Source organism: Macaca nemestrina, chromosome 12 (assembly GCF_043159975.1).
Source record: "Macaca nemestrina isolate mMacNem1 chromosome 12, mMacNem.hap1, whole genome shotgun sequence".
Classification (NCBI taxonomy): Eukaryota; Metazoa; Chordata; class Mammalia; order Primates; family Cercopithecidae; genus Macaca; species Macaca nemestrina.
In genome coordinates, this window is record NC_092136.1 from 5,847,471 (window position 1) to 5,861,933 (window position 14,463).

Sequence of the window (14,463 nt, forward strand, 5' to 3'; positions counted from 1 at the left end):
ACCGTGGGCTTCATAAGATGACGCGTGACTATTCAAAACACTCTGTGGAGTCTCACTGTACCGGTCTGCAGCAACCTCAATTCTTGCCTTCTCAGAAGGAATTTGGCTCTGGGGCAGAAGGCAGGAGAGACCAAGAGCGGGAAAGAAAGTTTATTAAAAAACTTAGGAAAGTACATTTGGAAGAGGGCCAAGTGGCCAACTTGGGAGATCAAGTGCGAGGTTTGACCTCTTGACTTGAGGTTTTACACATTGGCATACTTCCAGGGTCTTGCATTACTTCTCCTGATTCCTTCCTTGGGGTGGGCTATCCGCTTGCACTGTGGCTGCCAGCGCTTGGGAAGGGAGCATGCGCAGTGTGTTTACTGGAATTGTGCGCATGCTCACTTGAGGTGTTCTTCCCTTGCATGTCTAGCGTTCCTAGAGGAAGATCATACTCCAGTTAGACGCCGCCATTTTGCCTCTCAGTGCGCATGCTTGAGCCCGTTCGCCCGGCGCCTGAGATCTTATCCGGAAGTTGCTGGTCACCAGCTCCGTTTCTATGTACTGGGAGGCTGCCTTTCCCTGGCACCAGCTGTGATCAATTATTATTTTAGAGAGGCAGTTCACAACCACCTGACCATCACTGATGGTCGCCTGACATTCCCAGTGTGTGTCGAAGGAAGCCCTCTCCTGGCCTGCTCATGTCAGATCAGCTACCTGCTCTAACATTCCGGCTTCTCCTCCGGGGTCAGGGAACCACACCCCTAACTTACTAGTGCTTCTGGGTCAGGAAAACGTTTGTGTACTTCCCAGTACCAAGTTTGTAGCTGCACTGAAAGCCAGCCTCCGATTTCCTTGTGGGTGTGCGTCAGTACTTTTATCCCCTCGTTCCGTAAAACCTTTTTCTTCTTTCTCTCTAGTGTCAAGAGGTTATAGAGACCTCCCTGAACACCGCAAATCTTCTGGCAAACGACGTGGATTTCCATTCCTTCCCATTCGTTGCCTTTGGTAAAGGAATCATCAAGAAATGTCGCACGAGCCCAGACGCTTTTGTGCAGCTGGCCCTCCAGCTGGCGCACTACAAGGTAAGAACCGAACGCCTAGGGTTTTCTCGTGAGCACTTTGGGGTTTCCTACACCTGCCCAAGACTGTTCACCTAGTGGGGAGGGAAGGCCCGAAACCCGGCATAGGAGAAGCACAGCCCCCACCCCCGGTCTCTGGGGACCGGGTGGCGTGGGGTGTTTCACCACGCATGCAGGCGAAGCTCGCAAATCCCCCTCCAGCAGGCGTAGATTCCCAGCTGACACGGGAGGAGGAGAGTCTGGGGGATAGGTATAAAGTGAGATCTCATCACTCTACAGTGGGAGAGTTAAGCCCCAAAATAAGCCCTGAATCCTAGCATTTGCTAAAGTGGAAATAGTGTGGGCAGGTAGGGGAATAGTCAGTCGTATTCGTCTGGCGCTCGGTAAATCTGCACTTTGCACAGGTCAAGTGATACAGAGTGGACGTGTTCTACCTTTCATCTGTCGCTGTCTGCTTGGGAACAAAATAAAAGGCAGCTTCTTGCATGACTCAGCTTTCGGCTTAATCCTTTCCTTTTGGCAGAGTAAATCTTCCTGTCATGATACTAAATTAAATTATGGTATTTTCATACAGTGGAATATGATATAGCTATTAAGTGATGTCTGTGGGCAAATTACTTAACATCTCTGGCCTTTGACATACCCTTCCATAAAAGGAGAAACTCCAGCCACTTGGACGTGCCATGGGCTGGATCCTCCGTATACACATGGCATTTCCATCTGTTTTTTCTGAGCACTGGCCATATTTTGATTTGCACCTGGCGACTCCTGTTGGAGGAGCAGCTGGCACCCCTAGCAGGGATGTAAATGGGTCTTCTTGTCCATTGGAGGGAGCATTCCATCCCAGAGAGGGAGCCCCTGGTTTCTGGGAGCAACAGAAGTCATCGTGGCATTGGCTTGAGATATTCCCAACTTTTTTTTTTTTTGAGATAGAATCTCACTCTTGTTGCCCAGGCTGGAGTGCAATGGTGTGATCTCGGTTCACTGCAACCTCCATCTCCTGGGTTCAAGCGATTCTCCTGCCTCAGCCTCCTGAGCAGCTGGGATTACAGGTGTGTGCCACCATGCCCAGCTAATTTTTTGTATTTTTAGTAGAGATGGGTTTCACCATGTTGGCCAGCTGTTCTCGAGCTCCTGGCCTCAGATGATCTGTCTGCCTTGGCCTCCCAAAGTGCTGGGATTATAGGCATGAGCCACCGTGCCCGGCCTTGTTTTAAAACTTGAGTATTGTACACATATGCAGCGTGTGGCACTGCCCCCCCCAACCTTGGTAATGATTGTGCCATTGTTGAGTTTTGCTTGGTGCATCACGTACATCATGCTTCACTGTCTCTCCACCTGGGAAGCACTCTTGTTATCCCATTTTTAAAAATTTACAAGTCTCCATTATGCCCCAGAAACTCTTGTTATCCCATTTTACAGGTGAGGAAACAGGTGCGGAGAGGCCAGGTGCTTGGCCAGGGTAGCACTAGGCAGGGATAAAATTGGCTGGCGGCTCCAGAGTCTGTGCCCTCTCCACCTAAAGTTAAGAAAGCAACAGTTACAGAGAAGTAATAGGCAGTGTTAATATCAGATGAACTGGAATGAATGGGCCACAATCATATTTACAATGTATGCTAATACAGTTCTGCAAAGACTATCACAGTTATGAAGCTTTGCTTTCCCAAGTAACATGCTCGCTAGGTGTGAGCCAAAAGCAGCTGGGCAGAGCACTGGAGTGCAGTGACAAGCTCCTGTCTGTGACAGATCATTGACTAAAGATCATGTGAGAAAAGGTGACATGGAATAGAGGCATCGCATCTCAGAATCAGTGAGCTGGATTTTGAGAACTGATGAGCGGATTTTGCCCATACATGTGCAGTGTGAGGGCGTGCAAGCAGTTGATACCTCACATACTGAAAGGATGGTATTTTATCTTTTCAAATTTTTTTCTTTTTTAAAAGAAGTCCCTGCAAGTAAGTGCAGGACCCAGAGAGGAGTTTAGTAAGGGAATGCCACGCTGCATTTTAGTACATTTTAAAACTTGATGAAATGACTCTCCTGCAAGCAGTACAAATTAGTGATGCTGACTCAAGGTAGAAAGCCTGAAAAGGACTGTGGTCCATGGACCAAAGTGAGAGGTTGTCAGGCAGCCACCTCGTGGCTCCAAAGAGCTTGCGGCTCAAAGACTCCACAAAGAAAGGAAGCCACCCCATCTGCTCCCCAGAACCCACGTGGCCCAGGTGTGGGAATGAGGTGCAAGGAGCACCAGCCACTGTGCCAAGTACTTTGCAGGAGCGAGCGAAACATCAGGACAGTCCCGAGGAAGGCATCTCTTCATCTCTGCCTTCCACACTCGGAGGTGAAGCCTCTTGCCTGAGGGCTGCAGCTCCTACGCAGCAGGACTGAGATCAGAACCAGGCAGGTTTGTTCCAGACCCTGTGGCTTTCACCACTGTGCTGCAGCTACACACAGAAAAAGGAAACACAGACCAGCTTCCCTCATGAATGGAAGTGCAGAGACCCTCAATAAAATCTTAGCAAGTAGAATCCAGCACGTAGGAAAAGAAGAGTCACCGACAGTGGCGTCCACCAGCAGTGAGAGGCTGGTTTTGTGTCAGTACATCCAGTCATACACTAAACCATACTGGTGGGTCAGAGAAGAACCTAGATAGTGAGTTTCACAGATCCTAAGAAGACATTTCACATTTAACATCCATTCCTGATAACAGCTCTTGGTCAAGGGGCTTAGTAACAGGGCTCTTTCCTTAACAGGATAAATGGCATCGTGTGTTAATAGCTAGCTACTGCGTCAAGGTAAAAGTGTGGGAGGCAGTCCCATTAAAACAAGAAAGATGAGGATGCCTCCAGCAGCTGACAGGGTAATCGGGCAGGAGGAACATTGGTGTCTGCTCAGGAGATGGAACAGCAGAAAGGCTCTGATGATTAAGAGGTACACTCAGTGAGCCGGCCCAGCACAGAGGTGCACGAAGACCACCAGCTTTCTTGCGTAAGGATGATGGCCAACTGGGAAATACAATAAGAGAATGTAATAGAAAGGAGAATCTGGGGCCCCACCCTCCAGGCATACGTGTATAAAGCAGACTGGACTCTGGGAAGAAGGCCAAGGAGCACCCACCCCCCAACTCTTCCCCGGGGAGAGGGAGAAAAAGCCATGATTTTGGATTAAAAAAACTTAAGAACCATAGAGGGAGGGATGTTCCCAGTTCATACTTTTTTTTTTTTTTTTGAGACGGAGCCTTACTCTGTTGCCTAGGCTGGAATGCAGCGGCATGATCTCAGCTCACTGCAGCCTCTGCCTTCTGGGTTCAAGTGATTCTCCTGCCTCAGCCCCTCGAGTAGCTGGAACTACAGGTGCCTGCCACCACACCTGGCTAATTTTTGTATCTTTAGTAGAGACGGAGTTTCACCATGCTGGCCAGGCTGGTCTCAAACTCCTGACCTCAAGTGATCTGCCTCCCTCAGCCTCCCAAAGTGCTGGGGTTACAGGCAGGAGCCGCCGCGCCCGGCCCAGTTCACACGTTTCATATGAACACAGTAAAAGGTTAGGCAGGAGCTTCAGGAGAGGAGTTTGCCCAGTTGATCTTGAAGCTTGAAAAGCCGAACATTTGAGAGTCACCCATAACATTTTTGAAAAGAAAATCAGTCAGGCAGAGGTGGGACAGGGACACGGGGAGGTAGACATGTACTTTTTCAAATCCTAAAACTCAAAAGTGTGGGAGTTAGAAGATTGTAGCGATTAAAGTGGTCTCACTCCTGTAATCCCAGCACTATGGGAGGCTGAGGCAGGTGGATCACTTGAGCCTGGGAGTTTGAGACCAGACTGGGCAATATGGCGAGACTCTGTCCAAAAAATACGAAACAAAATTAGCCCAGCATGGTGGTGCATGCCTGTAGATCCAGGGTACTCAGGAGGCTAAGGTGAGAGGATCACTTGAGCCCCAGAGGTGGCGGCTGCAGTGAGTCCTGATCATGCCACTGCACTATAGCCTGGATGATAGTGATACCCTATCTTTTAAAAAATGTTGTTAATAAAAATAAAATGCTGCAGTCCTCGTTCAAAGGCAGGCCCGGGAAATAACGTGTAATGAAGGGAGTATTTGACATCAGTGGGGGATGGGGAGCTGGTGAGTAAATGGAGTTAGGAAATCTGGCTAAGTGGTTGCCGTTGGGGTTGGTAAAGGCTTTTTTTCATGTTGGTGAGGGTGGACTGAGGCAGGGATGTTCATAGCAGCAGCTGGGAATCGTTTTAATAAATATAGGGGCCCCATGGTAGGCCCAGGAGCAGCACAGACCACACAGCTGGAAACATGCATCAGGGAAGAATAACTTTGACCCTGCAGATGATCCATGAAAAAGGGTAGGTACACAAAAAAAACACTTGTGAGCAAGCTTACTGTAAAAATGTGAGGAAATCTGGCCGGGCGCAGTGACTCATGCCTGTAAACCCAACACTTTGGGAGGCCTAGGTGGGTGGATCACTTGAGGTTAGGAGTTCGAGACCAGCCTGAACAACATGGTAAAATCCCATCTCTGCTAAAAATACAAGATTAGCTGGATGTGGTGACGCACACCTGTAATCCCAGCTCCTTGAGAGGGTAAGGCGGGAGAATCACTTGAACCAGGGAGGTGGAGGTTGCAGTGAACTGCCTAGACCGCACCACTGCACTCCAACCTGAGCAATAAGAACAAAACTCCATCTAAAAAAAAAAAAGAAGAAATCTTAAAAGTTAATACTGGTAGGCTGGGTGCAGTGGCTCATGCCTATAATCCCAGCACTTTGGGAGGCCGAGGCGGGCAGATCACGAGGTTAGGAGATGGAGACCATCCTGGCTAACACGGTGAAACCCTCTCTCTACTAAAAAAACAAAAAATTAGCCGGGCATAGTGGCGGGCACCTGTAGTCCCAGCTACTCGGGAGGCTGAGGCAGGAGAATGGCGTGAACCTGGGAGGCAGAGCTTGCAGTGAGCCGAGATCATGCCACTGCACTCCAGCCTGGGCGACAGAGCGAGATTCCATCTCACACACACACACACACACACACAAAAGTTAATGCTGGAAACCAGAAAGGGTCTGAGATAGGTCTCAATCCATTTAGAAGTTGATTTTGCCAAGGTTAGTGATGCGTGCCTGGGAGACAGGTCTGTGCCTTCCTCCAAAGGTGGTTTTGGTTTTGAGGGCTTCAGTATTTAGAGGGAAAAGCAGGCTGGAGGGGAAGGAGGGAGAGCATGGCCACATTACGGAATTCCCATGATGCAAGAGAAAAGGGGCAGTAGGGGAATTGTGAGTTACGTATTCGTTACGCAAAACCCAGCGAACACAGGGTGGAGATGTTTCGCCTTTTATCTGTCACACTCTGCTTGGGAACAAAAGGAAAAGCAGCTTCTTGCACAGCTCAGCTCTCAGTGTAATCCTTTCCTTTCGGCAGAGCGAATCTTCCTTTCATGATACTAAATTAAAATATGGTATTTTCATACAGAGGAATATTTTATAGCTATTAAGGGATGTCTATAGCATATATATATATACACACTTTTTTTTTTTTTTTTTGAGGCAGGGTCTCACTCTTGCCCAGGCTGCAGTGCAATGACACAATCATGGCTCACTGCATCCTCGACCTCCCTGGGTGCAGGCGATCCTCCCACCTCAGTCTCCCGGGTAGCTGAGACTATAGGCATTCACCACCAGGCCTGGCTAATTTTTGTATGTTTTGTAAAGATGGGGTTTCACTTTGTTTCCCAGGCTGGTCTCGAGCTCCAGCAATCCTTGGCCTCCCAAAGTGCTGGGATTACAGGTGTGAGCCACCACACCCGGCCATCTGTGGCATATTATACGGAAAAATATTTAGTCATAAAACAGTATGTGAAAGTCAGTTGTTTCTTACAATGATCTGTAGACTGTGGCTCACAGGCCAAACCTGGCCCTTTACATGTTTTTGTTTTTGTTTTTGTTTTTATGGCTTTAAAGCTAAGAATGGTTTCACATATTTAATAGTTGAAAAAAAATCAAAAGGCAACTAATACTTTGTGACATGTGAAAATTACATGAAGTCTCAGTATTCATCAGTGAAGCATTCTGGGCACGGCCATGCCTGGCTTTCATATGTTGCTGTGCTAGTCTCACTTCAATGGGAAAGCAGAGTAGTCGCCACAGAGAACACGTGGCCCGCACAGCCTGTTCTGCATTTTACAGAAGTTTCTCGACTCTTGCTTCATTATATGCAAAGTCTAGAAAGGATAAATGCAACGTATTAGTGGGTGGTGGTGTGAAGGTTCCTTTTTCTTTTCTTTTCTTTTTCCTCCTTGACAGAGTCTCACTCTGTTGCCCAGGCTGGAGTGCCGGGCACCGTGGTTGACGCCTGTAATGCCAGCAGTTTGGGAGGCCAAGGCGGGTGGATCACCTGAGGGCAGGAATTCATGATCAGCCTACCTGTGCCGGGAGCATCAGTAAATCAGTATTGAATATTGAATATGGATTGAATGCTAACACTAGACAGTGGTTTTAATTCTAGTCTGCAGTTATTTGCTTCCTGCTTTGGAATCTTTTTTTTTTTTTTTTGAAACTAGAGGTGAAAAATTCCCAGGCCCTACCAACCTGAATCATTAGCCCCGTAATAGCAGTGCTAGTGTGTGATGCCGTATATGTCAGTATATCTATAGACTGTCTTTGAATCCTGCTTCTTAGAAACTGGAGATGTTTTGGTGACAGTGAAGGACCATCCTCCTGATGGCGGCTGGTCACAGCGGGTCAAGGGTGCTGCAGTTGTAACGTGGTTTGGCTCTTTGATGGCGTCTGAGCTCAAGTGGGGCTTGCACACTAATACTCAATGCATTTGCCAAGAAGTTTTTTAGATGACTGTCTTTTAAACTGTGGGCACAAGGCATGACTGTTCTCATAACTTACGCAATTAAAGTTTGATATTGGAATGTTGACTTCAAATGAATCATTGTATCATATAGTTCAAGTTTACCTTTATTAAATAACTAAAATGCCACATTTCCGCTTTCCCTTTTTTCTGCTTCTCTCCCTCTCCCACTCCCCACTTCTTCATCGTGAGCCCCTGTGAAGTGCCCTGCAGTGAGGAGACGCAGGAAGTGCTCTGAAAGGCGTGTTTGCTATCAACCTGGGAAGCAGGAGGCCCCGTGTCCTCATGGCAGGCCCCAGGCCTGTGACCCCCAATCCCAAGGGAATATTGAGGGTCGTGTCATGCCACCAGGGTTGGTGGCATCTGTGGGTTGGGGAAGAGAGCTCCCCAAGGCAGCCGGGGGGGTCCTGGGGGCTTAGCCAGGTCCTCACTGGAAGTGCTGCTCGGCGCTGGCGTCCGAGGTGCTCTCACGGTCTCTAGACGTTTCCCTCTGCAAAGCTTTGCTCTTGTCGATGCCTTCCATTTCCTTTTCCTTCTGGCTGATGCACTCTCATTTCACAGGGCCCTGGTCCTGGACACTTCCTTCTGCCTTTCGGGGGCCTCCTCTCCTCCAGAGATCTTGGCTGCACTGTGAGGAGCCTGACTTCAGCTGGGCCTGTGTGCAGGTGCCAGGCCTTCCCCGGCTGAGCGGGTTCTGTGCTCTGTCCGGCTCCCCCTTCCCAGGCTGAGCGGGTCCTGTGCTCTGTCCGGCTCCCACTTCCCCGGCTGAGCGGGTCCTGTGCTCTGTCCGGCTCCCCCATCCCCAGGCTGCGGGGATCCTGTGCTCTGTCCGGCTCCCCCTTCCCAGGCTGCAGGGGTCCTGTGCTCTGTCCAGCTCCCCCATCCCCAGGCTGCGGGGGTCCTGTGCTCTGTCCGGCTCCCACTTCCCCGGCTGAGCGGGTCCTGTGCTCTGTCCGGCTCCCACCTCCCCGGCTGAGCGGGTTCTGTGCTCTGTCCAGCTCCCCCATCCCCAGGCTGCGGGGATCCTATGCTCTGTCCGGCTCCCCCTTCCCAGGCTGCAGGGGTCCTGTGCTCTGTCCGGCTCCCCCTTCCCAGGCTCCGGGGGTCCTGTGCTCTGTCCGGCTCCCCCTTCCCAGGCTGCGGGGGTCCTGTGCTCTGTCCGGCTCCCTCTTCCCCAGGCTGCGGGGGTCCTGTGGTCTGTCTCGCTCCCCCTTCCCAAGCTAAGCAGGCCCTGTGTTCAGCCCAGCCTTGCCTCTGGCACCCTCTTCTGGGTTCGTTTGACAGTGTCAGCCTGCCACATGGTGTCCTCTGCAGATTGGCAGGTCTGCCACCCTGGGGCCACCAGGGCCTGTGCCAGGGTGCACCCTAATGTCCAGGGATGTGTCTGGTCAGGAATCATTTGGGTCCATAAACTGCTACTTATCACCCTCTTGTCCTCACTTGGAACCTGGCCCTCTTTGAGCTGGCCTGGTGGCCCTGGGCCCCCTCTTGGGGCAGCGCGCAGATGCTGTTCCTCCCACTGCCGCGTGCTCCCTTGGACTCAGTCTGTGTCCTTACCCACCATCTGCTGTTCCCAGCAGGCGCCCGTGCTGCACTATCCCGGCATCTCCACCAAGGCTCAGCCTCAGGGGCCACCAGCCCCTCCTGCTGTGCTGTCCGCTGTAGGCCCAGATGCCCACGTTCCTTGACCCTATCCCCTTGTCCCTCCCTGCCCTCCCTTTTCTCTTCCCTGGGCATGGGTTCCATGGTTCTTTGGGACCATCCCTTCCCTCGGCTCCCTGGTCCCCCTGAACTCACCTGGGGAGCCTACAGAGGCTCCCGGGTTCAGCCCAGCTCTCCAGCTGCTGTGATTCTGTTCCCAAGGAGCCGGCCTAGCTGGAAAAAAGCATTCAACAGCTGGCTTGTCTCCCCTCCCCATGAATGAGCGCTGACCCCAGTGGGCCTGGGCACCGTGTTCCACACCCCTAAATGCCACGTCACACCTCCCTCCCCTAAATGCCAGCACCTCCTCCCCAGCCCAGCCCTCAGCAGGCACCCTTTCTTCTGTTTCACCCAGAAAACAGGAGCTTTCGGAAGAGACCTTCCCTTTGCATCTGCCAGAGGCTCCTGTCTAACAGGGGCAGTGGCTGTGCTTCAGGCCTCGGCCCCACCCACTCCCCGCCCTCACCCCAGCACAGCCTCTCCCAGATCATTCTCACCATCTTCCAGACACGGTGGAGTTGCTCCAGGCAATCCGTTGTGTCTTTAAATAATTTCAAATGCGATCCCCCGCTGTGCACAGCATTCCTCCTGTACCCAGCTGCAGGCTGCACCTCAGCGGGAAGGGAATGCAGCGGAGGTGTGTTGGACTCGGGGGTGGGGAGGGTGTCATGGTATCAGTTGCATCTTGAAACAGACACCTGGTTAACCTAGAAACTGATCTCCCACCTCCACCAGGCCCTTCCTGAAGCCAGTGACACCTCTGTCCGCTGCCATGTAACTACCCACATGTAAAAGCGGCCGGAGACTGAAAGCGTAAATCGACAGTAGGCTGGGCACAGTGGCTCACACCTGTAATCCTAGCACTTTGGGAAGCCAAGGCGGGTGGATCGCTTGAGCCAGGAGTTCAAGACCATCCTGGGCAACCTGGTGAAACCCTGTCTCTACAAAAAATAAAAATAAAAAAATTAGCCAGGCATGGCGGCATGCATCTGTAGTCCCACCTACTCAGGAGGCCGAGGTTGGGGGATCACCTGAGCTGGAGGAGGTTGAGGCTGCAGTGAGCTGTGATCATGCTACTGTGCGCCAGCCCGGGGCAACAGCAAGACCCCATCTCAAAAAAGAGTTGATGATAAAATTCACTTCTCCTTGGCGACCTTACCCTATCCTTCTTTGTGTTTTAGACATGTCAGCATGCCCTGCCGTGCACTAAAGTACTTCTCTTTCCCTAGGATATGGGCAAGTTTTGCCTCACATACGAGGCCTCCATGACCCGGCTCTTCCGAGAGGGGAGAACGGAGACCGTGCGCTCCTGCACCGCTGAGTCGTGCGACTTCGTGCAGGCCATGGTGGACCCGGCCCAGACGGTAATGTGCCATAGGCTGAGGGCACAGCGTGCTTGTCATGCTTCCCTAAAAGGCCTCTGGAGGCTGCCACTCCAGCTTCTCTGATCTCATCATTCCTGTACTGCCTTCTTCAGGGGTGCTCAATTCAGCTTCTTTCCTCTGCCCCTTTCACGCGTACAGAAGGTACTAAAAGGTAAAGGTAGGGACAGGTACAGAGAGGCATGTTACAGATGATACTTCTCCGAATCATATTCTACTTCCTGAGAGTCTTTAAATTCGTCCAGGACACCACAATGAGGAAAGGCATAGTGGGTGGCTGCTTCGGAACTGGACAGGTAGCTGGTGTGAGGGTAGGCCAGCTGTGACCGTCACACGGAGACCTTCCATTGGTTATTAGAGCTATTGCCACACTGGGCGCCAAGTGCCAGGCTGGGGCCTGGGGGTTTCCGTACACTGTCCTTTAAATTCTTAGCGGTGGTCCTGAGAAGTGTCCTCAGTTCATTTCCATAGATAAAGAAACGGAGGCCTAGATGAATTCAGCAGCTGCTGGGCCACTCGGCTCATTAATGGCCGAGGTCAGACCCAGGCCACTGGGTCCACCTGACCCCACCATGCAGGTGCTTTCTGCTGACCCCTGGAGGAGACACAGGCCAGGGCTGTGTCTGGCCTGTGTCAGAGACAAACTTCATTCTGGAAAGGCTGTCAGGCCAGGCACGGTGACTCATGCCTGTCATCCCAGTACTTTGGGAGGCTGAGGCTGAGGCAGTCAGATTGCCTGAGCTCAGGAGTTCGAAACCACCCTGGGCAACATGTTGAAACCCCATCTCTACTAAAAATACAAAAAATATTAGCCGGGTGTGGTGGCTAACTTAGATTCATAACCGCTCAACTTGAGACATGCAACATATGTCCTTCCCGCCTTTTGTCACTCAGGTGGAACAGAGGCTGAAATTGTTCAAGGTGGCGTCTGAGAAGCATCAGCATATGTATCGCCTCGCCATGACCGGCTCCGGGATCGATCGTCACCTCTTCTGCCTTTACGTGGTGTCTAAATATCTCGCTGTGGAGTCCCCTTTCCTTAAGGAAGTAAGTCTCTTCCACTTTTTCCATCAGTTGTGTTGGCTAGACCAAAACTTAGTAAATTACTGCAGCCTTGCATTAACTCATTCTAACGTCAGAATGGGCATTTGGAAAAAAAAAAACGGGTCTGTGGGCGTAGCTGTCATAAAATGGAAAATGGGAGCAGCGCGTTTAGTACTGCGCTTCCTCAGTAACCGCTCACAGGTAGCCCCTGACTTAATAGACCCGAAGACCTCGAGAGCTTACGTCACAGGAAGATGCACGGAAGTAACTGGGGAGTGATGAGCTGTGAGTGCGTACCACCTTTGTTTTTAAAATCCTTTCGTTTATTGTAAGTTTATGAAATTTATTATTATTATTTTTTGAAACAGGGTCTCACAGTGTTGCCCAGTGTTGTCTCAAACTCCTAGACACAAGCAATTCTTCTTCCTTAGTCTTCTGAGTAGCTGATGTGCACCACTGCGCCCAGCTCAAATTTAATTTAATTTCTATTTATTTATTTATTTATTTATTTTTTATTTTTTGGAGATGGAGTCTCGCTCTGTCACCCAGGCTGGAGTGCAGTGGCACCATCTTAGCTCACTGAAACCTCTGCCTCCTGGGTTCAAGCTATTCTCCTGCCTCAGCCTCCCAAGTAGCTGGAATTGCAGGGACACGTTGCCACACCTGGCTATTTTTTTTTTTTTTTTTTTTTGTATTTTAGTAGAGACGGGGTTTCACCGTGTTGCCCAGGCTGGTCTCAAACTCCTGAGCTCAGGCAATCCACCCACCTTGGCCTCCCAAAGTGCTGGGATTACAGACATGAACCATTGTGCCTGGCAAATTTAATTTTTAATAGTGGCTGTATTTAACAGCCAGCTTGAAAATTCTCTGCAAATTTGGCAGCTGGCTCATGGGAGTTGGTACAAGTCTGACACCTCTGTCCCCGTTCCGAATCATACTCCATATATCTGTTACCTTCACTGTCTGAGATGCTATTGGCTGGTGTGCCCCCCACCCCCAACCCCACACTCCCTGCCCTAGTCCAGGGGTCCCGCCCACCCCACTTCCTCTCTGCAGATACACTGCCCAAGCCAGTGAGGCCTTCGGAGACACAGACTTGTGGTGTCTGGAACAATGAAAAGACCAAGCCAGACTTTTCTTGTATTCCCAAGGCGACTCCTGAGGGCCAGTAGAGGAGGGGATTAGGAAAAGTGTCATTGGAACATTTCTGTGTTTCACTCAATAGGTTTTATCTGAGCCTTGGAGATTATCAACAAGCCAGACCCCTCAGCAGCAAGTGGAGCTGTTTGACCTGGAGAATAACCCAGAGTACGTGTCCAGCGGAGGGGGCTTTGGACCGGTGAGTGCGGCGGGCTGGGCGAGGCGCAGTGGGGTGCGGTGATGGGATGGGTAATGGGATGTGATGGGCCCATCTCCGTGCTGGGTGCCCCTGTTATGTTGCAGTTCTACCGCTGTGAAGGAATTACTGCTGATCATTGCTGTGGATGTCCTTGGCAGTCTTGCACTTATTTATTTATTTTTTTTTGAGACAAGGTCTCGCTCTGTCACCCAGGCTGGAATGCAGTAAGCATGATCATGGCTCACGGCAGCCTGAACCTTCCCCATCTCAGGTGATCCTCCCACTCTGCCTCCCAAGTAGCTGGGACTACAGATGCATGCCACTATGCCCAGCTAATTTTTTTTTTTTTTTTGTAGAGACAGGGTTTTGCAATGTTGTCCAGGCTGGTCTTGAACCCCTGGGCTCGAGTGACCTGCCTGCCTCAGCCTCCCAGAGTGCTGAGATTACAAGGAGAAGCTACCGAGCCTGGCCAGTGTTGCGTTTAGAACATTAGAAAGTCCTTTTTTCATGCTGTCTCATTTCCCAGCAACAAATTCAAATTCCCTTGTCCTCCAGGTTGCTGACGATGGCTATGGTGTGTCATACATCCTTGTGGGAGAGAACCTCATCAATTTCCACATTTCTTCCAAGTTCTCTTGCCCTGAGACGGTACGTATGAAAAGAAGTTCCTTCTCCCGAAGATGGGGTATTTTTACTTTATTCTTTTTAAGGGAACACATCTTTAATTTGACAGAAAAATTCAATTCAACTGCCTGCTTTTACTTGGTTTGGGCATTTTCACATAAATGGACTTCTTTTTTAAATGTTTTTTTTTTGTTTGGAGACACAGTCTTACTCTGTTGCCCAGGCTGGAGTGTAGGGGCGAGATCTTGGCTCACTGCAACCTCTGTCTCCTGGGTTCAAGTGATTCTCCTGCCTTAGCCTCCCGAGTAGGTGGGACTACAGGTGCCCACCACCACGCCCAGCTAATTTTTTTCTATCTTTAGTAGAGACGGGGTTTCACCATGTTGGGCAGGCTGGTCTCAAACTCCTGACCTCAGATGATCCACCTGCCTTGGTCTCCCAAAGTGC

The 14,463-nt window shown here is 50.6% G+C and overlaps 1 protein-coding gene across 1 annotated transcript in view; it reads left to right on the forward strand.

Moving 5' to 3' along the window:
• Positions 1 to 14,463, forward strand: part of LOC105469713 (carnitine palmitoyltransferase 1A) — an 82,752-nt gene that overhangs the window by 64,010 nt on the left and 4,279 nt on the right. The window contains exons 14-18 of the mRNA XM_011721144.3: positions 900 to 1,064; positions 10,857 to 10,991; positions 11,904 to 12,056; positions 13,279 to 13,392; positions 13,948 to 14,040. Coding sequence (XP_011719446.1) covers positions 900 to 1,064; positions 10,857 to 10,991; positions 11,904 to 12,056; positions 13,279 to 13,392; positions 13,948 to 14,040 — 660 coding nt within the window. The remainder of the gene's footprint in view (positions 1 to 899; positions 1,065 to 10,856; positions 10,992 to 11,903; positions 12,057 to 13,278; positions 13,393 to 13,947; positions 14,041 to 14,463) is intronic.